Genomic DNA, 24,854 nt, shown 5'->3' with positions numbered 1-24,854 from the left:
TGACCATACCTTAAGATTTACAGGAAAAAAATTCAGCCCAGCACAAACTGCTAATTAACTGGGTTTTCGCATGGCAGGGTAAGCCTCACAAAGGGGGTAGGTCTTTTGTTGTTTACAAGGCCTGAATCTTTCCTTGGCATTCTTACCGTTCTGACAGGAAGCTAGGCTTAGCTGGAAATCTTCGGCAAATCTCTGATTGAATGACTCTGTGAATCATTAGGTTACAATCCAGAAATGCTATGACCAGAAAGGGTGTTAGTGTACTTACCTGAATCATCGCTGTGCACTAACTTGGTTTGGAAACATATGGGTCCCTTTGCAAGTAAGTGTGAATGACACCAAGCCAGACTTAGCAAAAGCATTAATAAGTCATGCAAGAACACAGTAAGTTCTTTCAGGTTCTCGAAAAAGTCAAAACCAAAAGTTTGCACTGGAGTGGGGCTTTCTTGCCACAAAATTTGCTTGCATAATGCAACTTTAAGAAGCAAAATTAGCTGTACTTTTTGGTACACTGGTATTTAGGCATCTAATATTTAGGACTTGCAGCAGGGTTTTCAGAAGTGCTTGGACAGTGGTGGAATTGGTTCTCTAATGCTGAACTTAAGACTTCCAGCTGTTTTGACTGGGAGTGGAGAGTGAAAATGTTGTTTACATGCAAAATTGTGATCTTGAAACCTCATTTTACTACCATGGTACCAACAGTTTTTAACAGCCTTACTATTAGTAAGGCTATTTAGTAAGGCTTGTCTTTATCATGCAGTCTTTGAAGCAGGAAAAGAACCCATGTTTACTTGCTCCTGTATGAACACTTTAATTACTGTCCTCTTTTTTTTTCAGTAAATCTTTGCTTTGTTTCTGCTTCAACCCAATGGCTGACCTCAGACTTGAGCTACAACAGTTGTGAGCCTTCTGGTAAGCCCTTGGATTTAATTAGAAAAAAAATCAGAACTGATACCTGAAAGAGGGAGATATGTACGTACACTGATGGAGTACATGAAAGTACTTTTCAGTCTAGTTTTGTGTAGCAAAAGGATAGTTTCAGCTGAGTGACAGTAGTTCACAGATGTGGGTGAATTCCTAGAAGTGGGGAAGTTACATGCACTACTGAAAGCTTAGTAATATTTATTTTTTTATTTATGCAAGCGATCATTCAACCGCTGTGCGTGGCTCCGTTTGGTGCCGGCGGGAAGCCCTGGGCCGACTGGGCTGCCGGCTGCCTCGCAGCTCGGGGCTCCCAGGCAGCAGGAGGCATGCAGGAGACAGGCAGCGGGGGGAGCCCCGCCGCCACCCCACGCCACGCCACGCCACGCCACGCCACGCCAGGGACCAGGCCAGGCTGCGGACGGACACACAGACAGACGGGCAGTGGGTGGGGGGCTGGCCGGGAAGCGATGCGCTGGGGCAGCGAGCTCTCCCGGAGCCGAAGCCTGCGGCTGCCAGCTTCCTCCGGGCTCCTCCAGAAATATGCTGCCCGGCGAGCACGCCCTGAGCACCCGCCCTGGCGGCCCACGCGCGGAGCGGCGGCGCGGAGGGGCGCGGAGCGGCAGGAGCTCCCCGCCCGCGCCCAGGTGCGGCCGCCTGCTGCGGGAGAGAGGGAGGGAGGAAGCTAGCTCCGCGCCGCGGGCGCGGCTTGCCGGGGGTGGGGTGGGGTGGGGTGTGGAGGCAGGAAGGAAGGAAGGAAGGAAAGAAAGAGAAAGAAAGCAAGCAAGAAAGCGAGTGAGCGGCGAGGAGCCGGAGGGAGAAAAGAAAGCTCAAGCCATCTAAAGTCTTGCTCTTCCTTCCCCCGTGTCTCTCTTCGCCCGCTGCTTTTTGCCAGAGGTAAGCCAGCCTCCGCGGGGTGCGGAGTTTGCGAGGTAGAGGAGGGCACGGGCTGCCCGCCTGCTGCCCTGTGCGCGGCGGCCTGCGCCGGCGGCCCTGCGGGCCGGGCCGGGCTCTTGCGGACACGGAGCTTCTTCGGGGGCCGCTGCGGTGATGCTGGAGGTCCCGGTCCCGCCGGCAGCGCGGCGGCCGGCGAAAAGCGCTCTGCTGGAGAGAAACTTCAGAGTTCCCGGCGAGTTCGGGGGCGAGGCTGAGTGCTTTGGTACGGGACACGTCTCAGATGAGCGTCAGATACCGAAGTTGGAATCTAACAAGAAATAGCTTGTAGGCAGGTAGAAGATAAGGCGTGTGGGTTTTCTTTATTTCTTTCCTTCTGTTTCTTTTTTAGTTTAAGTTGTTTTAACGGTCCGTATGTAAATGTCATACTAAGGAACAGTGCTCTATTATTTATAAATTGGTTTTGTGCAGTCAGACAGAGATAGACATTTTGTAAGCTGCCAGTATATTTCTTGAAATTCTATCGGCAAATGCTTTAAATTAATTTTGAGAAAGTCAAAGAGCCGCTATCCTAGATAGAAAAGACAAAAGTGAATGATACATCCCCCCAGTGTTGCCACAGCAGTTTGTTAAAGTGTACTCGACCAATTCCACCTTTAGCTTGCTTATTCATGCCATGAGTTCCTTACTCCGGAGGCTCTGCAAGTTGTTCCACTGGAATTTCTTGCAGTATGAGGTTTGGCTCCGAGGTAGTGAAGGTGGCCGAACTTTTCTCTGGAAGATAAGTGTTCTGAAATAAATAAAAAAGAACCCCAAACCAAAAAACTTTGACAGAGGATGTGATTAAAGGTATTTCATAATTATCCACTATGTTGAACTACACTTAGTAATTTCATTGCCTTTGGAAGGGCAGCAGTTCTGTCAGAATTGTTGCAATCAGTTATCTTGCTCTGAGTTGACCCAGATGTTAATGAATTAAGTAACCACTTTAAAAAGGTCATTTGAGATTTTTTTTTAACATTCAGTCAATATACTGATTGCATTATGTAGATTTTTTGAAAGATCTTTAATGATCCACGTTTTCTAGGCCTGTTAATCTTTTCAGTTTGTGTGCAGTGAGATTTCATTCTGCTCCATGGTAAGTCTTGTTGTAGTGGTCTTTTTTTTTTTTTTTTTTTTATTCTGTTTTTTTTTACCTTTTTATTTGGATCTTAATCTAGTATGTGGTTTAGTAGAAGCTGGGAGCAAGCCTCAACTTGCTTGAGTTTGTTGAACTGATTGCTTAAAGTGTGATTACCTTCTAAAGGTTTGAGACTTTCTTGAGGCTAATATCTGTAGTGATCTTAAGAAGGGTTAAAAAGAGTCTCACTTGGGTGTTTCTATATTCAGATGTATCCTACTGTTCACACATTTAATTAATAAAAGTTGAGTTGCTTGCTTGCTTGAATACATATTCGTCTATCTTCCAGTTAATGTTGTACTGAAAACTTTTCAACTTGAAAATCATAAAGTGGAAGAAATACAGAATCAACTGGTAATGGCTTTTTGGAATGTTAGATGCAGGTACCCTCCATGTGAGGAGAGGTCCTGAAAGTTACATATGTTTGTCTGTGGCAGTGCTGTCGTTTTTCTTTGATGCTATTTAACTGTAGCTTTTAGTAAAAAAGAAAGAACAATGTTAGGCTGCTCATGAGTTGTTGCACCTCCTTCTCTAAGCCCATTCCATAAGATGAGAAGAGGAAGAATGTGAAAATCAGTTTGAGAAGAAGTGTGAGAAGCATTCTCTTCTATGAAAAAGAGTTGGATGATCCCATATATGGCTTGGGATGTGCAACACAAATTGCAATTCATACCCTGCCAGAACATTATCGTGGAAGAAAAGCCCAGATGATTTCCCTTGTATTGTTTTTTCCATATAGCAGTTTAGATGTTTTACCCTTGTTTCTATTTAAGTGTCTTTCAAGAAGCTTGATGTTTTGTATAACTGCTATAGCGTTTTCCTAGTTTTAGTAACCATGTTGAATAATGACTTTTGTCTTGGTTATTCTACATTGGAGAATGTGATAGCACAACACAAATCAGTTTTATTTAAGCAAGATTAAATTCCCATATTTTTTTTAAATTTTCTTTTTTGATATTTATTTATGTCAAATAATGTAGGAAAAATCTATTTGGCCTTGCTGCCGAGAGAAAAAGTTTTGTTTTAAAGGATGTATGCACTAATGTTGAAGACTATTGTTTACTTAAACTTGTAGTGGTACAAATATGGATGTGAATGTATGCGTACATATGTGCATATATCATATATGTACACTACATAGCTAATGCTGTACAAGCATCTTTAAGGTTTGTTATGACTTATTCTACAATTAAAGCCATGGAGGAGATTATTTTTTTAATTGATATTAATTATATTGAAATAGATTAATATGTTGGATAAGGTGGTCCTTGAGTTCTGCTTTTCTGTATGCTTCTTGAGCTTAAGCCTTTAGTAAGGATAAAACATTGTAATAAACAATTCAGTATTCATCTTCTAGCCTGCAATACAAACATTCAGCAGTGTATGTAGATCTGTTCAGCCGTTGGTTACTTGAATCTTCGTCTGAGTAGTCAAAGCAGAACATGTTTCAGTATAACCCTTTGCTCAGACTGGCAAAATGTGTGACTGTGAATTTACTGGGATCTAACTGTATAGCTAGGCCAGATCTATAGCAAGTCTTTATAAATCTTGATGGATTCTGCTATACATCTCTATGGATTCTGCCGTAGATGACTACAGAAACAGAATATGGCCTGGACTTCTGCTTCTGGCAGTGCTGGCATTTTGTAGTCAAAATGTCTTTCTGGTGAGCAGTTTCTTACTTTCTCAGTTTGCTACATGTTTTATTTATAAAATATACTGCAAAAAGTAATGGTTCTTGCAAATTTGGAAGGAGTTTGTTCTGTGCTAAGTAATCCTCTGCATTGTTTTGTGGTTTATACAGAGATGGGTTAGGATCTAAATAACTGATAATACATAGCAATTTGAGTTCCTGAAGTAACAACAGTGGAGGTGTTCCAGGATAAGGTGTTGGCAAAGCTACTGCATGTAGAAAAAAGCAGTATCTAGATCCTGGAAAGAGTGTGTGTGTGTGTATAAATATATATGTTTATATAAAATATATATATTTATAAACACATAAGTAAAAGCTACTTTCCTAAGTGTCTTTTTTGTTACTGCTGAAGGTGGAGGGAATGAGAAAATGATACTGGCTGAAAATAAACACACCCTGGGAAAAAATACCCAGACATGAACCCCAGAACTGCCAAGGAAGGTGGAAATGGCTGAAATAACCAATTGCAACTCCAACTTTGGAACAGTTTGACTGATATACTACCATTGCAGGGGTTTTATATGCTTGAACACGTGGGATTTTTTTATGTTGGATCCTTTTGTGGCTTTTTTTTTTTTGTTTGTTTTTTTTTCATTAATGGGTACATGAAAGACTGTTCTTTGGTACAAACAGATATCTGCCCACCTGATACTTTTTGCCAACTTTAGTAGCTTCAATATATTCAACTTCTTAAGATACTATGTATTTACATTTATACTTTTCAGGTTTGTAGATGGGTGGAGGCCATACTGTTGAATTTTATCTTTTATGGCTAGAGGCTTACTGAAAAGGTTGAGGAAATGCTGATGTCTGAAATTTTTAAAGGAACGATGAGTGTTTAGGTAAGTACTTAGGTTGGGAAAGGCCAAAGTTAAATCTAAAAGCTGATTGTTAATCAGTTTAGCTCACTCCAAGGCTTTTTGAATTTAAATAACTTGGGAATCTTTTAGAGAGGGTTAACTCCCTAAGAAACTTCATCTCTCCTGAGAAGTTGATTTAGGATTGGCCTATAGAGTTCTTTCTCTAAAAAGTTTTAATTGCTTGAATTTCATAGTCAAGATGTCACTTCTCACACTTGTGGACTGTGATCGAAGCTGATAAAAATACTGCCTCAAAAATGAAGTTAAAAAGGTTAGCACAAATCCAAAGATTTATTTTCAATAATGAAACATTTATAGTTGTGTGCAGTGTTGGTTTTTACATCTTCCAGAAAAACATAGGCTTGTTCAACTTTTTTTGTTATAATGTCACATCTATATGTATATGCATGGTGTAAGTATAAAGAGGTTTGTTTTTTCCCTGTTTCTGATTACTGCTTTTTGGAAGTAATAAAGTAATTTACAAAATTTTCCAAGAAAATACTTCTGTTGAAGTCTTGATTATTTAATCATAATAAAGTATAATTGCCAATAGCAGTGATAACTGTTGTGCTCCATTCAGTAAATGATTTAAAATTCATATTTGTTTGTATACAGCTTTGGGGAATGAGGAGGGACATAAAAATTTATTTATGACTGCTTTTCTGAATAACGACTTAGTTATTCAAAAGACATTGGGGAAGCCTTACAGGAAGAGGTTTTATAATTTTTTGGAGAAGTTGATACAGTACAAAAGTAGGTAATCTTTTAAGCTTCAATTCTAGGTCATAAGAAGTGCCCTTCTTGTCAGGAAATATTTTGAAGAATAAGGTATTAATACCTACTACCATGGATATATTCTGGGCAGCGATTTCTTTTCTTTCTAATTGCAATTTGGGTCTTGCACTCTTTTACTGAAGCTGTTCTTTCTTTCCAGGCTGCTTAAGGCTAGTACCTGCATGCCAGGACAGCTGCTATAGTCAGCAGGTTTCCCTAAGGCCAAATTACTCTTTACACAGGAAGAGGGAGGTGAAAAAACCTGTTGACTGCTGCTGCTCTTAAACCTTCTTTAAAGACATGTGATTTCAGGCTGTCTCAAACACCTTCTGAATTGTAGCTTCTCCGTCAGCTTTGGATTTTTCAAATCATGAATTTGGATACAGCCCTGAAAGAAGGAGGAACCAAATTAGGTGAAATCTGGAGAGTTCAAGGGATGTGTTGGAAAATATGGAGGAAAAACTGTCACTAGCACTTGAGATACCAGATGTCTCTAGTGTGGAGACCAGAACTTGCCTGTGGGGTTATGCCTCTGCTACTGGTTGTGGCCAAGGGAAAACTGCTTCCTTGGCAGAGTTGAAAAGCTAGTAGTTACCTGTTTCCTGTTTTCCCTCGTGACAGTTCTTTGAAGAGCCTGATCTGCAAGACATCTTTCGATCACCTCCATAGCTCTCTGACTGTAGTTATTCAAACAGTTAAGGCACTTCCCCTACACCCACCCCACCCCCACCCCCCCCATCCGCTCAGAAATGAAGATTTATCTACCTTGTGAACTATTTTATTGGTCATGGTACTTGTTCAGTTGGATTCTCAGTTGAAGAGGGCTTGAACCCATAGTTCACAGAGAATGCTCTAGACAGTAATTTTTCCTTTTTCCCATGGAAAGTGTGTTTCTGTGCTAAAAAGAGTTTAAGGCTTAGAAGATAAGGGAGTAGAAGCCCTACGCTATAGTTTGTCAGGGTTAGCATGGGAATAAGAAAGCTTTGGGTTCCAGCTCTGGTCTTAGATCACTTCCCCCTCCCCCTATATCCCCCTTATATGTGTGTATGTAGATAAGTGGTTCATCTCTTAACTGTTCATCTTAACTACTATGATTATCTATTTTAAGATTGTATTACTTGTGCTGGGTTAAGACTTTGATTTCTCTATGCTCTTTATACAGGCCAAGATAAAAGGAAGGTTATGCTGTTTACCCTCCTTGAAATTTTCATATATAAGCAATTTGAAAATGTTACTGTATAAATGACAGGGAGCCTTTCAGAATTTTATTCAAGATTAATGTGAATTCAGACAGGAATTTTTTTTAATGCCTTTTTTTTTTTTTTTTTTCCCCACAGGCTTGCAGTCTAAAAAACAAAACAAAACAAAAAAACATTTGAACTGAAGAATCTTGAAGAAGTGTCTTGAAGAAACTGATATTCTCCATTGGCTGGCTGACACCAAATTTAGAGCACTTTCTTGCTAGTGAATATGCACACACCCTGACTATATTTCTACATGACTGTGTGGGGCAGTATTCGGAATGAAGCTGCCATCATGTCATCCACAGGCAACTGCACTGATATTGAAGAATTCTTGGTCAACATTAACTTGGGACAGTATCTTCCTAACTTTAAAGAATATGGCTATAACACTGTGACAGATTGTGTGGGAATAAATAACAGTGTGCTTCAGCAAATGGGAGTGTTGCCTACAGGGCACCGTAGAAGGATTCTTAAGCAATTAGATACTACTCTTTCAAAAATGCAAGGAAATTCTCTTTTCTTTGAAAATCTAAAATTCAAAGACTTGAAACGTTTAGAAGAGAAGCATTATTTGTCCTCAGATCAGGAGCCTCCAATAAGCAATTCAAGTGTAGATGGGACTAGCTTGATGCCTGCAACGTTGTCAGAACAACTTATTAATAAAGCTTACCTTGATAAAAAAAGGTTTGAACTTGCAGAGCAAAACTTATTGGAGGCAAATGATGATAGCTTTACAACTTTGGATTTTTCTGGTTTATACCAGAACTCAGACAGCATACTAAAAGCTGTCAATCTACGTGGAAGTATTAAAACAAATACTCAGCCAGATGCATCACTGGAAGAAGCTGCTGCATACCAAGCTGATGAAACCTTGGCTGGCTGTTTGGCATTTCATGATTCTTCTTCTTCATTTGCTCATTCATGTGGGACAAAATACAATGAAAACAAACATCTGATGTTTTCAGATGAGGATGATTCATCTGACAGTGAGCCAAATTCTCCGTTCTTTAAGTTTAAAGGAGAAATGATAGACAATGACTTATATGGTTCTTATACACAAAACTGCATGAAAGTATTTCCAAGAGTAAGCCGGTCTTTTATATTACGGCATCGACCTGTACCAGAAATTCCCAAATCAAGTAAAGTCCAAGCTTCATCAAGGTAACTGTGCTTTTTCTTTTAATGAAGACTTGCTATCGTTGTAGAATCATTGTAGAAATCATGATTTGGGATTTCTTCCTTTTTTTTTTTTTAATGTCATTTTTTGATGGATTTTTAAAATATGTGCTGTACATACCCTGGATCTGGTATGAATGTTGCCAAATTAACCAAAGGCAGATTAAACTTCAATGCAAGCTGAAAGTGCAAATGAGAGTATAAAGTCAAATTTCAGAACAGTGTTTTCTTATAACCTCCCCAACCATCTCTGCATCTACTTATTTTCAAAGAAAGGAATCTTTATTGCTTTAGATACAACCCTTGTTAAAAACAACTACATCAAGCATTTTTAAAACTTAATCTGTATTGTGTTAAAATGGGGAGGAATGTAAATACATAAGTGTTACAAAACCAAGACTGAAAAATAACAGAAAAAGCCGTTGAATCTATTCCAAACCAAAGCATTGGTAATGACATTAATTAGACCTTAGCTCCAATGTTTCTGATGAAATTCTGGTCCATCACAGGAAAATGATGACAAAATGGTGATTTCAAGAGGGCTAAAAATTCACCCTTAAGTATAAAAATCTATTTTTATGATAAAAATTACTGTGAAACACAAATATTCAGGTTGTATCTTAGTAACTTTTAAGGTCATACCTTTTAAGGGATACTGTTCTTGGAAAATACAAGTTTATTATTTTATATATATAAATGATAAGAAAACGCCCAAAAGTTTTTCACACCTACACATTTATGTAGTTTTATCTAAAAAGTGGGGCAAAATTTAGAAAGTCCTCTTGTCTGTTTTGTGCACTGAATGATGTAGCCACCCTGTAAAAAAGGCAGGATGTATCTGATAGGATTGCACACATGCATGGGCATAACAGGGCAATTATATGTGAATACTAAGTCTTAGCCTTAAAGTACATAAAATTTATATCTAAATATAAATATGTAAATTTTAAATTAGAGTAGTTTTAAATTAGAGTAGGATATTTTGTGGAGGAGAAGATTACATTATATTGTTGGTCTAAAGCAAGGACTTTCTTCAAGATGGCTCTTAGTTTAATTTCTAAATTTATTGTCATTTAACTGTTAACTGAGGGAATGAATGCAACCAGTTTGTCATATTAGGTGAGTCTTTTGCTGGTGGTCTCATAATAACAAAACCTTAGCTTTTAATGATGTTTGTAGTTTAAAAATATTTTTGAGGCATACCAGCAGCTAAAAAGAAGTGGAAAAAGGGAAATTAAAAAAAGAAAAAAAAGAATAGAGGTGGGAGGTTTTCAGAGTTTATGGAGTCTTTATAAAGATAGTTCTGTGCAGCTTTGGTGAGAATAGTATTGGATAGAATCCAATAAAATTTGTTATAGTAAATTGCATAAGAGAATTTGAATTTGTTTCAAAATATTTGTGATGTGAGTCTGTTGAGTTCATAATTTGAATCCACAAATTAGTGAGTAGCATTTAGTGTCTTGAATAAGCATTAGTTGTTATCACTTGTCTTGCAAAAATATGATGGTGTGTAGGGGAAAAGGTCTGATGTTAAAACTTAACTCCAGGCCTATCTTAATAAAAGTAATATTGTTTGACTGTTTAAAATAATAGGCACTAAATTTGCACTTGATGACAATATTACAGGCTATGTAAACAAAGAATATTTCCCCACAGATTAATTTGTGATGTATTTGGTTCTATTAAGTACAAGCTTTTACTCATCTTGCTGGTCAAGTGTCTTGAAGAAAAATTCATGCAAAGGCATATGCAGAGTTTTGTTGGTGTAGCCATATCCAAATCATTAAATGGCCTTTTTTTAATTTTTTTTTTTTTTTTAGTAATTTTTTTTTTTTTTTTTAAACCACTAACTATGCCTGGAAGGGACATGTCTGGGAATGTTTTGTGTTTATCTTGTCTTTTTCATCTGCATATCTCAAAACATCATTAGCGAGTTTATACATGTCCTAAATGCAGAGTTTTCCCAGCATTTATAAACTTCTAGATTATTGAAACAAGTAAATATTAAATGTTGTAATACAGTTGTTTGAACAGATGGAGAGGCAAGAATTCTTTTCAACAATTAACAGATTTTTGTGTGCCTTAAAAATGTTTCATCAGTGTCTTTCTAAACCACCAAAAATGTGCTTATTGAAATTTAAGTATAAACATCTTTCAGTGAGGAGTAACTTTACGTTAACTTTTGTAGAGTGATTATTGATCCCTACTTCATAAAATAAATCTATTTCTGCTGAGGTAAAATGGGAATATCATCCTAAAAGATAACTAGCTACCAGAAGAGTACTCTTAATGTCTTTTGAGAAACAATCATCCAGCAGAGAGAATATGCTATATTTGTAATCTTCCCACCATTGAAGCAAATCCTCCAAATCCCAGTCAATTAGTGATTGATATGTGACTGGGTCACTAACTTCATTACGCACCATTTTGATTTGTGAGCTCCAGCTTACTTTCTTCATCTTGATGCTCCATTTATAATACAGAAATTCTGCAGGACAAGTAACAGTCTGTCAGAGGAAGATCAAAGGTAAACCAGAACTTCAAAACGTAGCTTAAACTTCACAGGAATGTTCTTGATGACCTTGCCGAGTATTTTTTTAGAGGCAAAGAATTAATACTGAACTTTAAAATGGCAGATTGCAGCATCTTTAACTTCAGAAAAGACTGTGTGTCTTGCAGAATTGCATAGACAGACGTTCTCAGCTCATTTTTATGGATAGACAGTGGTTTTGTCCTTATTACATTGTGTGAGGGCTTTTCCATAGAGGCAGAGAAATCCTGCTGAAATCATGTGGGAGACTCAACATTTCCTTCTAGTCATTCATGGATATTAGTCATTAAATTTTTATGCAAGGAAGTGCTTTTCTCATGATCTCTTATTTGCCTTCTGGCACAAAAAGTTCATATGGTGGGTCTCCTTGTGCCCCTTAGTAGTGCTGTGACTATGTCATGTTTTATTACTAAAAATGTACTCGTCTCTCTTGCAATTATATCTGCTTCCCTGTGCCTCAGTTGTACTCCTGGCTCTTGCCTGTAACAAAACATGCTGTCAGCTGCTAAGACACCATAGCATTTTGGAAGTTTGAAATATTTGGGGTTTCTTTATTATTTGAAGTGTATGTGGCATCACTGTAGTACAGAGGGGTGCAGAATATTTTTTTTTAAATGGCAATTACAGTGTTCTTGATAATAGGGTTATTATGCGAATTTCAGTAGTGGTTTTGGTTGATCAGTATTGAAGTGATGTGTAGTTATGCTAGATTCTTGTCAGCTAGACTCTTCCTTCTTATAACATGAGATCTCTGTTGATAAAGTATAAAGATCACTTGAAAGGTGTTTAAAAGCACTGGAATTGTTAAGAGGATTGCAAATCATGTTCTAAAATTGAAATAACCTGCATCCAAAATGTCTTTATTAGACATAGTCATCACCCTTTCCAAGACCCTGCATTCTGTATTTAAGTGAGAAGTCTTAAATTTTTAATATGGTTCCCGGTCATGTTGTGGAACAGAACAAAGGGTTAAACAGGGTGGATTGGAAGCTTCATGGTGTCTCTTGATACTAGAGGCTTTGGTCTAAGTGATTTCTTCCATACAGACATGAGAGAAAATTAAGGCTTTTGTAAGACTAAACAGTGAAAATAATGCAATGGATGGACCTCATCATGGACGAGCCTTTAGCACAAGATTAAAGATAATAAGTATAGAGATAATTTCAGAGGCTTTGAATGCTTTGGATCATGTCATTTAGCAGTCACTCAGGTGAAATAGCTACTGTTGCATCATTCAGAGCAGCAATCTGTTCAAAGAAAAAGCTTAGGCATGGTAGACCTGTGTTATAACATGGTAGACCTGTGTTATACAGAATGCTACACAGATAAAAAGTCACACTAATAAACTCTAGATACTGCTAGTTTTTTTCATATCCCCCAACTTTGTTACTTGTATTGTTCAGTAGTGGGATTGCTCTGATTCATTAAGAGAAATAAGAACAAATAGACCAAAGTAATTCCGAAAAACATACTGCATTTGTGGGAAAATGTAAATAAATAAAATGGATAAGGGTGCTTGGCCTGAGCAGGCACTGTTTGTTTTCTTCAACTGGCAGATCCTATGGTTAAAGCTTCTTGCTTGGTGCTGATACTCTTTAGAGTCTATGTCATAACATATATGTGGTCAGGATTGCTAATGAGGTGCCCAAGCTAGTGCTGCTGTGTCTTTCTATTCTCTGTTCTGTCACATAAAGCAATTTTTTTTGAGGAAAGAGACACTTCTCCCTCTCTTTTTCCTATGGCCAAGCATCACCATTAATTTACTTCTGCAAGCAGTCTGAGAACTCCAAGGCTCTAACACAACATGCTAGAGTGCTTTGGACGTGTTTGCACTATGAGAGAGTTAGGTCTTGAGATAGATGGAAAACTGTTTTGAATGAGTTTGAAAATAAAAGCTTCATTCATTTAAAACACTCGGGAGATGAATGCCAGTAAAGACTTTGAAGCACTGAGTGCTTGCACTGGCCTCTCTCCCTCTATTTGCGAGGTGACAGGAGTATACTGAATAACACAGCTCAGCTCGGCTCAGCCCAGCGCAGCAAAGTTCTCACCTTTCCAGTCTCAGCCTTTTGCGAGACCAGTTGCTGCCTCATCAAACCCTTTCAATCTGTTTATGCAAAAGGAAAGGGCCGTGAGGAAGATTATGCAGCCTGGCCCGCATATGGTACCTCATAATATGTGAAAATAGTGGCACTTAATCTCCACAGTTGTAACAAAGTGATAATTTAATTAAAATTATTATTATATCCTTGTAGAATTGGCACACTTTGTCATTGGCAGATGACTTGCACTAACCTTTCTTTAAAGAGCAAAATAAAGAAGATCATTAGTCTGAAGAGGTATTACGTTACAAAAATGGTTAAGGAAAGTCATAGATTGAAGTAGATATAAGGGTTTTGGGTTTTTTTCCAATCTTATTTGCCCCCAAAGAAGTATTCAGTATTTTTCTGTCTTTTAATCCAGGTATTCAATTTGTACAACAACGAGCTAACTATTCTGGTCTATTGAACATTGACAAATCATTATCATTTTATAGCTTGCACTGTATATTGTTTGTTCTATATAATCTTTCAAGCAGATGTTCAAAATAAACTTGTTTCATTTATTTTATATTTTCAGATAATTTTTACTGGACATAAGTTAGAACTTTATTTTCCAAAATTGACAGAAGTTTTATTTTCGATTGTTTGGAAAAAACCTTATTACTGCTTATTAGCAGGTTTTCTTGCCATGTGCACATACATGTAGGGACATAATTAAAAAAACCCAAACAAAAACACAAGTCCTGAAAAAATATAAATTAAAAAATTGCAGTTCTTTGTAAGCTGATTTTTAAATTTTTCATTTTCTGGTGAATTTATCTTCAGTTGTTGGTATTACAGTTACTCACTTTTAAATCCATCCACCCTGAAACTAAGCCACTGACTTGCAGTTTTACTAAGGAAGAAAACCATCATTTTAAAAGCTCTTTGAGTCAAAGCTGTTTATCTATATCTCTCATTTATTTTAATGCTATTAGTTCCCTTAGAATAACCCAACGTAACAATAAAAATATCTGGTCTGTGTGGAAAAAGTTAGTGGGTTTTTGTAAGGTTCTTTGAAATCAGGTTAGAACAAATGCATGAATTTGCTAATGTAAGTTCAAAAGATACAGCTACATAAATTATAGTAAAAAGTAGGAAGAAACACAGACTTTAAAAGTATTTTCTGTGTAATTTTTGTAATTATAACTCAGGAGTGCAAACAGTTATGTATGGGATCTAGGCTGTGATCCACCTTCACTGGCCAAACTTAGCCTGTGTTTTCTAAACCCAGGATATTGTTGAGGAACTTAATTGATATAAACTGGATAACATTTGAAGTGTCAAGTAAGTTTATAAGGTTTGGCGTCTGTCTTGAATTTAATAATTTGTTTGGGGCAGATTTAGGCATGGATTAAAAATTATATAAAATAGTAGTTCATAAATGTGTGACATCTTCTGTCATAGAGAGACATCAGCCTGTAATATGGAATAATTCAACTTGGACTTCATGGGACAGCATTCCTAAAGTTTTGAATATAGCTAATCTTAAAAGAATAAAATTTCTCAGTATGTTAAGTGGGAAAACAAAAATTAGCAATACTGGTATTTTTATGAAAGCACACTTTGACTTTGAAGGATGGAGGGCCTGCGAAGTGTTAGAAAAACTTCAAGGATATTGTATGGCATTTATCAGTTACTCAATATTCTATAAACATGCACAAGGATCTGCATCACTTGTTTCAAGCAAGAAAATGAAATTAAGAGGAAAAAATGTTAATTATGTTAAAAGGGGAAATCAGAGCTTAGCTGAAAACAGCTCTAATACAGGCTGCTAGAGTAGTATAGATGGGTTAGAAATGTACAAATTTAGGCATATTTGTTCTTGTGGTGTTGTTTTAAAGCTGCTGTCTCAGCCTGAAATCTCAATAATAATAATAATAATAATAATAATAATAATAATAATAATAATAATAATAATTTTTAAAATTGTGATCTTTAGCAGCATGATGAGTGCCACTATACATGAAATGGCTGAAATACTTAGGGGCCAGCACAACACCAATAATAACATCAATTTTCTGTTGTTTATGGGGTTGCATTCTTACCTATCTACAAAATGTGCAGTGGTAGTCACAAGCAGTTGCAATGCAATGCTGTTTATGTCTCAGATTGAAAACTTTATGGGAAAAATGCACCTTAGGAAATCAAAACTTTACAGCAATTTTTTTCAGTGGTTGAGAGGATGCTTTTTCTGGATTCCTATGTCCAGGCTCCCTTTGAGCTTAATGTTAAATTGGACTTTCTTAGTGCATCCCTTTAGTGTGAAGAAGGGAAGGTAAAGTATTGGGGTAGAGAGGGGGATCACCATGCTTGCCAGCAATCTAAATAAGGTCAATTCATAACAACAACAAAAAACCCCCAAACTCAAGATGTATGCTACAACCAGAGAAGTAGTCCATGTCATACAGGGAGGAAAACACATTGTTAGGTGACTTTTAAATTAAATCAGAAAATTTCCCAAGACTTAAAATTGACTACTTGTATATAACTTTAATAGTTTAATTGAATAAGATATTTTTGCTCCATTTGTGGGAAAATTCACTTACTATTTTCATTTTGTGCTTTACTTTGTTCAAGCTCCCTTCAGAAAAGAAGAAACATGGATCTTGTAAATATTTCTTGCACTGGGAGGCACACTTCACAAAACAGTGAGTTAAGCATGCTGATATCTATGTCTTAAATATTGAGGAAAAAAAACCCCTCAGAACAGAAGTTGTCTAAAATGAATATTAACTTGCTTATTTTAAGAAATATTGGACATCTGAAACATTTGAAAAAAATGATGTATGTAAAAGCAGGGTGTTTAACCACATCTGCATTTTTACTTAGTTTTTGTTAATGAACTAATAAAATGAAAATTAGAAAGTCCAGTCTTTAAACCTCATTTCTTTTAATATACTTTTTTAGATTACAGTATTTCAAGTTTCTAAGATTAGATCCAGATTTTTTAGGCAGATTTAGCTTTTTCTTGAAAGACACAAGGAACATGTTCCTGACTAATGCTGCTTAATTTGTTAGTTAGTGCTTATAGCTTCAGGAAATAACAGGAAATTAATTATATTAAATACTTTACTGGAAGAGTTTAGAAATCTTGTGTGGTCAGTTGTAAGTAAAAGTTCTTTCATATTCTAGAGGTATGTCTTGTTTGAAGTTCTGCATATTAATTTCAAGTAAATACGTGGTGACGAAGATTGTACACAAATTTTTTTTTTTTGGAGGTGGCTTTAAAAGTCAGAAAAAAGGACACTTTGGAGCTATTGTTCCTAAGAGTATGCAACAGAAGGTTGGTTTTTTTAACTTGGTGCAGGGTAGGAAAGAAGAAAACACCTGTATACAAGTTATATCCAAATTATATAGCAGTAGTAGTTGTGTCTGAGTATGTCTCGGGGTAAAAAAAGTTGTCTGGAGATGTTAGAAATGGGAAATTTGTTTCTTGTTCTTCAGATTTTTATTTATTTATTTTTTTTTTTCTGAAAGGGACAGAGAAATCACAAGCAGAAAAATCTGTGTCCCTTGTTGATTTTATTAGTACTTTAGTAGAGCACTGTACTGTATGACTGTATTTATTTATTTATTTAATTTGCTTTAAGAAACTTTCACAGAAGAAAAGCCGCCTATCATCTCTCCGTATGGGGAAACCTTTATTTGTGACAACCCTCAAGATGCTAAAGTAAGTTGAGAAGTCTGGATATAAATGATTTATCTTCACTTCAATCTTCATGTTATCTATTTTATATTGCCCTTAATTATTTTTTACTCTTTCTCTTTCATTCCCTAGTATCTTTTCTGTCTTTTTAGGTACATGAAAAAGGTTTATAGTGTAAATATTTGTGGACTAGTGACTTTTCTTAATCTCGAGATACACTTTGTACTATTCAATAGTAATAGGAAGCTGTGTTGCATTTTGTTTTGTTTTGTTTTGTTTTTTTAAACAACATAGGACACATAACTGACTTTTTTAATGCCAGAGCTGCCATACCAAATGCAAAACAGTAAGTTACAGACAATTGCAGACTACCTCAGTGTCTTCCTTCTACCCTCTTAGGTACAGTGATATATTGTAATAATTTATGCCTAGATGAGGTTAAGTTGTGAATAACCATTAGGATTGACTAGTAAAGGTAAAAGTGGCTTTTCTCTCTTCTGATAATTGAAGATCAAGACTGGGCTCTCTACACAGCCTTGCATATATCCTATGAAAGCAGCTTACATGTTAGCTTAGATGATCTAATGGTCACTTTTTGTCATACCCTTTTTTAATTCCTGTATATGAAAGTTCTCAGAATTTATGTTTTTCATGCATCCCCTAAACCTGTCGTATGCCCAGAAAGTCACTTTTGTTGTAGGATTCTCCGAAGCAAATATTTTTGTTGGGGTCAGTAATTGATAGTGTGAATGTCATAGATGGCATGTGGACAGACTTCTGAATCATGTGGAGACCTGGGAGCTAAGTTAGCTTAGTGAGGCATCTGCCAAATGCCGTGAATCCCAGCTCCTGCTTCTGTCACAGCAGGATTCAGACCAGAAATTATTGGTTCTGTGATTGTTCATACTTGTCCCAGCTGATCTCAAGCCACAGAGGTAGAGAAAACAGTAAATTATTCTTAGTTTCTGTCCTAGTCTTCACTCTAATGTTTTACTTTCTAAAATATTGACTAAAATGAAAGCTACTCAAATGGATGCCTATGACATATTTTTCCCCAATTTTAGTTTGTTGAGAATTGGTCAGCAAAAGTAAATGCTCCAGATTTCATAATCTAATGGGAGTGGTTTTAGAAGCATAAAAATGATCTCTGGTTTTGGTGTGTACTTTCTTTTCTTTGGAAATATGTTGTGCTTTTTTTTGGTGTTGACTTATAGGTATATATAAATTCGTATCTTGTTTCTCCTTCTAGTTCTTGTTTCCTGCACACAAAAGTGACACTTGAGCTTCCGTTTTCTTTCCTTGTGTACAACGTCTTGTCTGTGCCAGTTATTGTTGTCTGTGTCAATGCCTTTAAAAATTCAAAATTTAACTTCTTCGTAACTAGCTCAATGACAGGTTTTTTAGAAAAAGTTTCCTAGCCTTCTTGTTACTTCTTAGCATTATTCTGTACATTTCGCTAAAATAGTTTATTATAAAAAAACATAACCAGGAAGGTTGTCAGCAATCTTTCTTATTTTACAGAGGCACCAAACTAAAAATACCATGCTGTTAAATGGGATTAATGCTTGAAATATAATTACTATTTCTGCAGGTCGTAGAATCACGATTAATGCAGTATATTATAACTGATCTGAAGACTTGGATTTTAATTATCACTTTCATGTATGTGAACAGTTTTTTGAGTTATATTTATCAAATCCCTTTTGGAAACTTCATAATTTTAGTTCCATTAGAACTTAATTGCAGACAAAGATTGTGAAGAAGGACCATAAAAACAAAGGTCATAAGATTTCACTTTCAGATTTCTTTCAGTAGGTATCAAGTATCCTAGGAACAAAGAAAAAACTTAAGTAACACTGTAAAGTATCTGAGATTTTAGGTCTTGAAACTGTTGCTTCATTTTAAAAGATAACTTCACATGAGAATATAGTTTTTCTCTATATAACAAAACGTAGCAAATTGTAATACTGAATGAGTGAAGTTTGTTCTAAGGGCTTATAAGTTTGACATTATCCTTCTTCCTGTTTCACTGGTGTAAAGAAGAAAAGGCTTCTGTAGGCTTTTATGAAGGGAGTGTCTGTAGAAACAGGTAATGAGTCACTACAGACTGGAGGTGAGCATGAGAGAACATGGAATTAAAGTTATAAAGAAAATACACCTTTGACTTGGGTCAGGAAAAGACAACTAGGAGAAATGTCTAAAGGGCAACCTGAAGAAGGAACATTTTTTTTATACTGATTTAAAAATAAAGCAATTAAAAATCCAAATGTTTTAAAACTGATTTGTTGTTGTAGCCAATTGAAGATTCAAGTGTATTAGAATTCCTTCACAGAAAAACTGAATTCTAATGAGTTCAGGCCTCTAGAGTGAAGTATTGGTTTTATTTCTTACTGTTGATTGTCAGAATAAATTAAACATGCATATTGAGTTCAGTAAACTATATGAACTCCTAAGCATTTTGATACTGTGGAATGCTGGCCAGATTGCAAGTCTTATCACTTTAAAATAAGAACCCTTAATATTTCAAAAGGAGGAATTTATGGACCTATTATAAAATTGTATTGCCAAACCATGATTCAGGAACCAACCTGAGGAGAACTGTGTGACATTAGCTTTAATAGAAGAATAAGGTAGTACTTCTTAAGGAAGATGCCTGTCCTGAATGACAGTCTTTGTTTAATCTAGCTTCAGTCCTGATAGTCTTCATGCAGTCCGTGTTTTAGCATTCAGGTTTCCCGACTCACTGTTGATCAGCAAGGCTACCCATTAGAAAAAGCTAAAACCAAAAATGTATCTGAAAGTAAAGGATTTTTATACAGGGCTGCAAGTAGGCAGTTCCATCTGTCTGGGCTCTGGAAGACAGATTTCTGCCAGGGTAAGTCCTTCCTATGCATAAGAACAGTACATATTTAGAGACAGTTTCTGTGTAATATATATATACCTATATTTTAAGAAATACTTCTACCTGTAAAGATGTCTGCATTAGAAAATGCTGCTGCTAACTACTTTTGTATAATACCTCAGATTTGCAGGAGTTGGGACACGAGAGTTTTGTCTCATTTTGAGTCTGAGTATCTTGCAGAGTAGTTCTGTAAACAACACAATGGAAATGCTTGGGACTTAATTTGGATTAAATACATGTCTTTGTGAGCAAATAAAACTCCCTGTCCCCACAATTTTTCTTTGTTTGTGGACTTCTACATTTTAAAATCTACTGGCAATAGAAATGCGTTTCTTGATGATTGCTTGGAAGTTCTCATGCTCCCTGAATTCACTTGCCCAAGTGCTGAAGATTGTGGAGTGGGCACAAGATGGGCATAAAACTGTTATCATAATGATTGATTATGGGAGATACTAGCATATAGCTTCAGTGGGTATGGTGTTTGTAGTTGCATCCTGATAAACAAATGAAGATAAAAGATACTGATCGTTTTTACTCTGAAGATGCTTTCTGGGTGATGGTATTAGCTTTCTGACTGTTGTGTCTCCTTTTGTGAGATTCTAGTCAACCCAAGCATTTGATAAGCAGTGGACAGGTTGCTTTTGAGTTTTCTGTTTAGTTTGTTTACAAGGTGTACGGATGTGGGTTTTATTTTATTTTAGTTTTTTGTCAAATTCTTGGTACTACAACATAGTTAATGGTGTGGTGTGTGGCTGATGGTGGTGCTTGGTGTTCGGAGATTTTTTTATGATGAATCTGATTGGCAAGGGAAGGAAGACTGTTGACCTATTTTTATCTTAGAGGCAGCCTGTGATTTCCACAATTTTTGCTGAAATGTAGACATACTCAGGTTTGGGCTATGTGCTTTTTTTAAGCTTGCCTTTTTATGTTGCCAAGGTACAGCCCTCAGGTACAAGATGAGCCACTGCTGCTCAGAAAACAAATGGAAAACATTGTGAAAACTTACCCACTTTTTTCTGCCACCCTTCAGCTTTGTGACACATGCATCAAAGCTTAAATGAGTAAATTAAAATGCTTTCATCAAAAAGCATGAAGGTTGTTTGTTTGTTTGTTTGTTGGTTGGGTTTTTTTTGGGTTTTTTTGAAGGAAGATAGACAAGTATCAAGAAACTTAGTAATGCAGTATGAATGTCAGATCAAGTTTAGAAAATGTGAAATGTAATGTTCTTGAAGTGGTAACCTTGACATTTTGTACACTGAAAGCAGTTTGTGATAAAGATTTCTAAACAAACATTAATAAATGTGCCTTCTAGGAAGGAGAGCTTGGCTAGAAAATGCAAGATAGGTTTGATATGACTGAGTTCAGTATTACTGTAGGAATTTGAATTTACTACTATTTTATCTTTAGTGTACTGTGAAGGCTGTACATTAAATTCAGAGAAGTATTTATGTGAAACAAAGGCTAGCAGTGGCAAATCATAAATAGTATCCTTAACCTGCATGCAACATGTGGCTCTTGAGCTTAGAAAATTTCAGGGTAAAGATAACATTTAGTTGTGCTCCAGGAAAAGTCAGAGCACTGATATTTCTACACATTGATTTTTTTTTTTTTTTTTTAATTGTTTTTTGGACTATGTTCAAATGTTTTATCTTGGTATTATTTTTTAGAATGGAAATATTGAAAATAACTTTTCTTAGAACACTTTTAAAAACATGATCTTTCAAATGCATATTTGAAAATGTGGCAAAGAATAGCTTTGCTAGTTAGGCTATTGTATGTGTGTGATTTATGTCTACAGTAATTTAAACATCCCTTCCTACATCAGTGCAAATGTTGATTACAATGTATTTCTTTTCTAGGAACTTCATGGAAATGAATTCCTGGCTTGTGAAAATAAATTGGATCTAAGAATGAATGAAGAGTATTCTTCTTGCAAGAATCTATGGTATTAAATAGGAGTTATAGAGAAATAAAAAATTTAAAGAGGAACGAGTTATTTACTGATATCACAAGTAGACCTCTACCTCTGAAGGCACAACCATGATTTTTTTTTTTTTTTCCCCCTCCTATTTGGGCCATTACCCCATGCTGTAGGAGGTGAACTTTGGCTCTGTGGCTCTCCTGAGATTGTCTAACCCAGGGTTCATAATCTTACATGGCTTTGGAAGATGTCCCTCTTTTCCCCAGTCAGAACAAGGAAAACATGTTTTATTTTTGTATGTCTTCTATCTAACCATGTCTGAGTACTCTCATACTCTACCTCCTCATCAGATGAAAAACCAAACACAAAATTAAAAACCATTCTCTACTCCTGTCATGAAGTGGTGGACAGGGGTTTGACAAAATGGGAGGTAACACGCTCATTAAGTCTCCAGTCTGTACCTGGCTTCTACTGAGGTCGGAGAGGGAAGAGAGAGGTGATGCTGAAAATCTTCCAAAATGTTAAAATGAGTGAAGGTAGTTTTCTGAGGAGAGAGAATTAATTTTAAATTTTTGTTCAGGCTTCTAAAGGAACCAGCAAGTGTTACCTTGGTACCAGTCCTGTTGAATGGAGAAAGTAGGATTGGGTATGGTCATAGTTATAAGATACATTGTATTTAGCATGTCTGTGGTTATCACAATGGTTGAACATGTTATGTTTACAGTATGTCTTACCAATATTTGTTCTAATTAATGATTTTACAAATTTGTGCATTGTAGCAACACTTTAAGATTAAAATGCACTTTATGTTTCTAGTTCCTTTAATAATCAGGAAGAGAAGACAAAGGAAATTGCAAAAAATGAATCCCTGTCTCAGGAAAATAAATCATTAGCACCAAGAGAATCTGAAAGTGAATCTGTGTATTCGATTGTGGAACAATGCTCTTTGCCTTTAAAGAAAAAGAAAAATAAAGCCAAAACACAATCAGCATCTTGTAGTAAGAGACGAAGTGGAGATTCAGATTGCTTGGTCGGTGAACAAATGCATTTTCGGCACTTTGATGGAGATCAAACATCGATTGGGAATGAATCAATAACACCGTATGCTTGTTTTTATGGACCATCAGTAAAGAAGTTTAAAGCAGGATGGCTGGATAAATTATCCCCTCAAGGGTATGGTATTTGCAGTGATTACTGTATAATTGTAGATGTATGATTGAAGACGTATGTTTGCATGAGAGATATTAAGTTTGTATTTGGTCACTTCTTACTATCAGTGGTAGGAAGGGAAAGGAACTGTTTTTGTTGCAAGAGCATGTTGCAAGTTCTGAATTCTTAAGTTTTTAATGATGTTAGCAGTTTTAAAGTTCATTTAGGAGGTGCATGCAGGAAAAATATTTTTATTAAAAATGTTGATCACCACTTGTGAACCATAGCAGAAAAATACAGAATTAATTTGTACCAGTATTTCCAATCTGTACATTTTTGCTAATTTTCTGTGGGCCACAAAGTAAGTGAAACCAAACTCCCGATTCTGAAATGCTACTTTACCAGTTTGGCTATGGATGTATACATTAATAATTAGTGTGACTGGAGATCCTGTCAGTTTCAGAATTGTGAGTTTAGAAGTGCACCTAGGATGAATTGTCTCCTAGTTTAGTTTATTGATGTGCCTCAAGTTTGATGGAAGTCATCTGAGCCCAAGTCTTGGTTTAAGACTTCAAATTATCAAGAAGAGAGAGGAACACAATACAAAGAGAATAGGCTTTGCCACATTTATGGGTTAAAAAAAAATTTCTTATGTTTAATTTCTATTATTTTAAAAAGTTTTTTGTTTGATTTTAACCTATGTTAAATTCCAGCTCTTCGTAAATTGCTTTACATTAAAGAACACTCTTATCAGATCTTCCCTTCATAAACACTAGCAAACTCTGATGAAATTCTTCTAACCTCCACTTTAATAAACTGAATAGACTATTCTTTCTTTTAAATTGTGGTTTTCAGTTCTCCAATTGTTCTTAGGTCTTTCTTCTGAATTCCTTTTTGTGTTGAAAGTCACAGAGTTTTACTTTTTATTTCTGATCTTCACTAGTTGTTATGATCTATATGATCTAGAAATTAAAACTGTCATCCTTGTTAGTTCTGTAACACATCCACTTCTACTCAGGCCTTAGTACTGCATTCTTTGCTCTTAGAACTGTATGTTCAGCTACACTGAAAGGTAGTTAAAACTGTTTGGCCATTCATTATTTCTGGTTATAATAATAATAATCAATACTTGTCAATTACTACAGCAATTAATTTTTTTCAGTTTAGTGAAAAAGTTACTGAATTAAACTGGTTGAGAATTCAATCTGGTTAGAGCCTACTGGGAGGAGCTCTATTTTACAGCAATTTCCATGTTTTTTTTGTTGTTCCTTTTTAATAGTTCTGATTCAGCAAGTTTTAATTTCTTTGATTTTTGACTTGTATCACTGTCTCAACAGAAATAATCATTGAAGCTGAATAACAAGAAGGAATAAACCTGATATAATAAACCTATTTTATTAGCATGGAATTTCAATCTGCTCAAACTTTTTTTTTTTTTCCCAAAAGTTTCATTCACCTTTATGGGTCATCATTGTTTACTTTTGGTAAAGAATCAAAGAATAGTTATACACAGAGTTAAAAGACTTTTTCCCAGTATAATATGTAATTGCACATCTTTTTTTTCAGAATTATTAGTGTGTTGACTTCTCAGAGCTGCAGTTAGCTTTAACTTTTGTTTTGTTTCACTTGGAGACCTTTGGTTTTTTTCTTTAAACAGCACTCTTGGCAGTTAGCTAATAGAGTGATAGAAAGTGTAGTTCTTGGTTCCAGCTGACTCCTCTTACACTATTTGAAGGAATGTTGCGAACAAAGTGTGAAGGCTTTAGATAGTCCTGTGTGAGAATGTATTATTTAAAAAAGATAATGAGTTAACCACAAAATTAGTACTGGTTAGGACTGAGTAGAACAGCTGCAGGGTC

At 36.0% G+C, this 24,854-nt stretch overlaps 1 protein-coding gene across 1 annotated transcript in view; it reads left to right on the top strand.

Annotated features, from left to right (window-relative positions):
• Window positions 1-7,819: 7,819 nt before the first annotated feature.
• The window catches only part of ARAP2 (ArfGAP with RhoGAP domain, ankyrin repeat and PH domain 2), a 134,883-nt gene continuing 117,848 nt past the window's right edge, over window positions 7,820-24,854 (top strand). Inside the window, exons 1-5 of the mRNA XM_074903800.1 lie at window positions 7,820-8,727; window positions 15,955-16,025; window positions 16,968-17,047; window positions 21,785-21,870; window positions 22,663-23,019. Coding sequence (XP_074759901.1) covers window positions 7,820-8,727; window positions 15,955-16,025; window positions 16,968-17,047; window positions 21,785-21,870; window positions 22,663-23,019 — 1,502 coding nt within the window. The remainder of the gene's footprint in view (window positions 8,728-15,954; window positions 16,026-16,967; window positions 17,048-21,784; window positions 21,871-22,662; window positions 23,020-24,854) is intronic.

This window comes from Athene noctua, chromosome 4, assembly GCF_965140245.1.
Source record: "Athene noctua chromosome 4, bAthNoc1.hap1.1, whole genome shotgun sequence".
In the NCBI taxonomy this organism is placed as follows: Eukaryota; Metazoa; Chordata; class Aves; order Strigiformes; family Strigidae; genus Athene; species Athene noctua.
The sequence above is the reverse complement of the archived record's forward strand: the minus strand, read 5'-3'. Positions and strand labels throughout refer to the sequence as shown.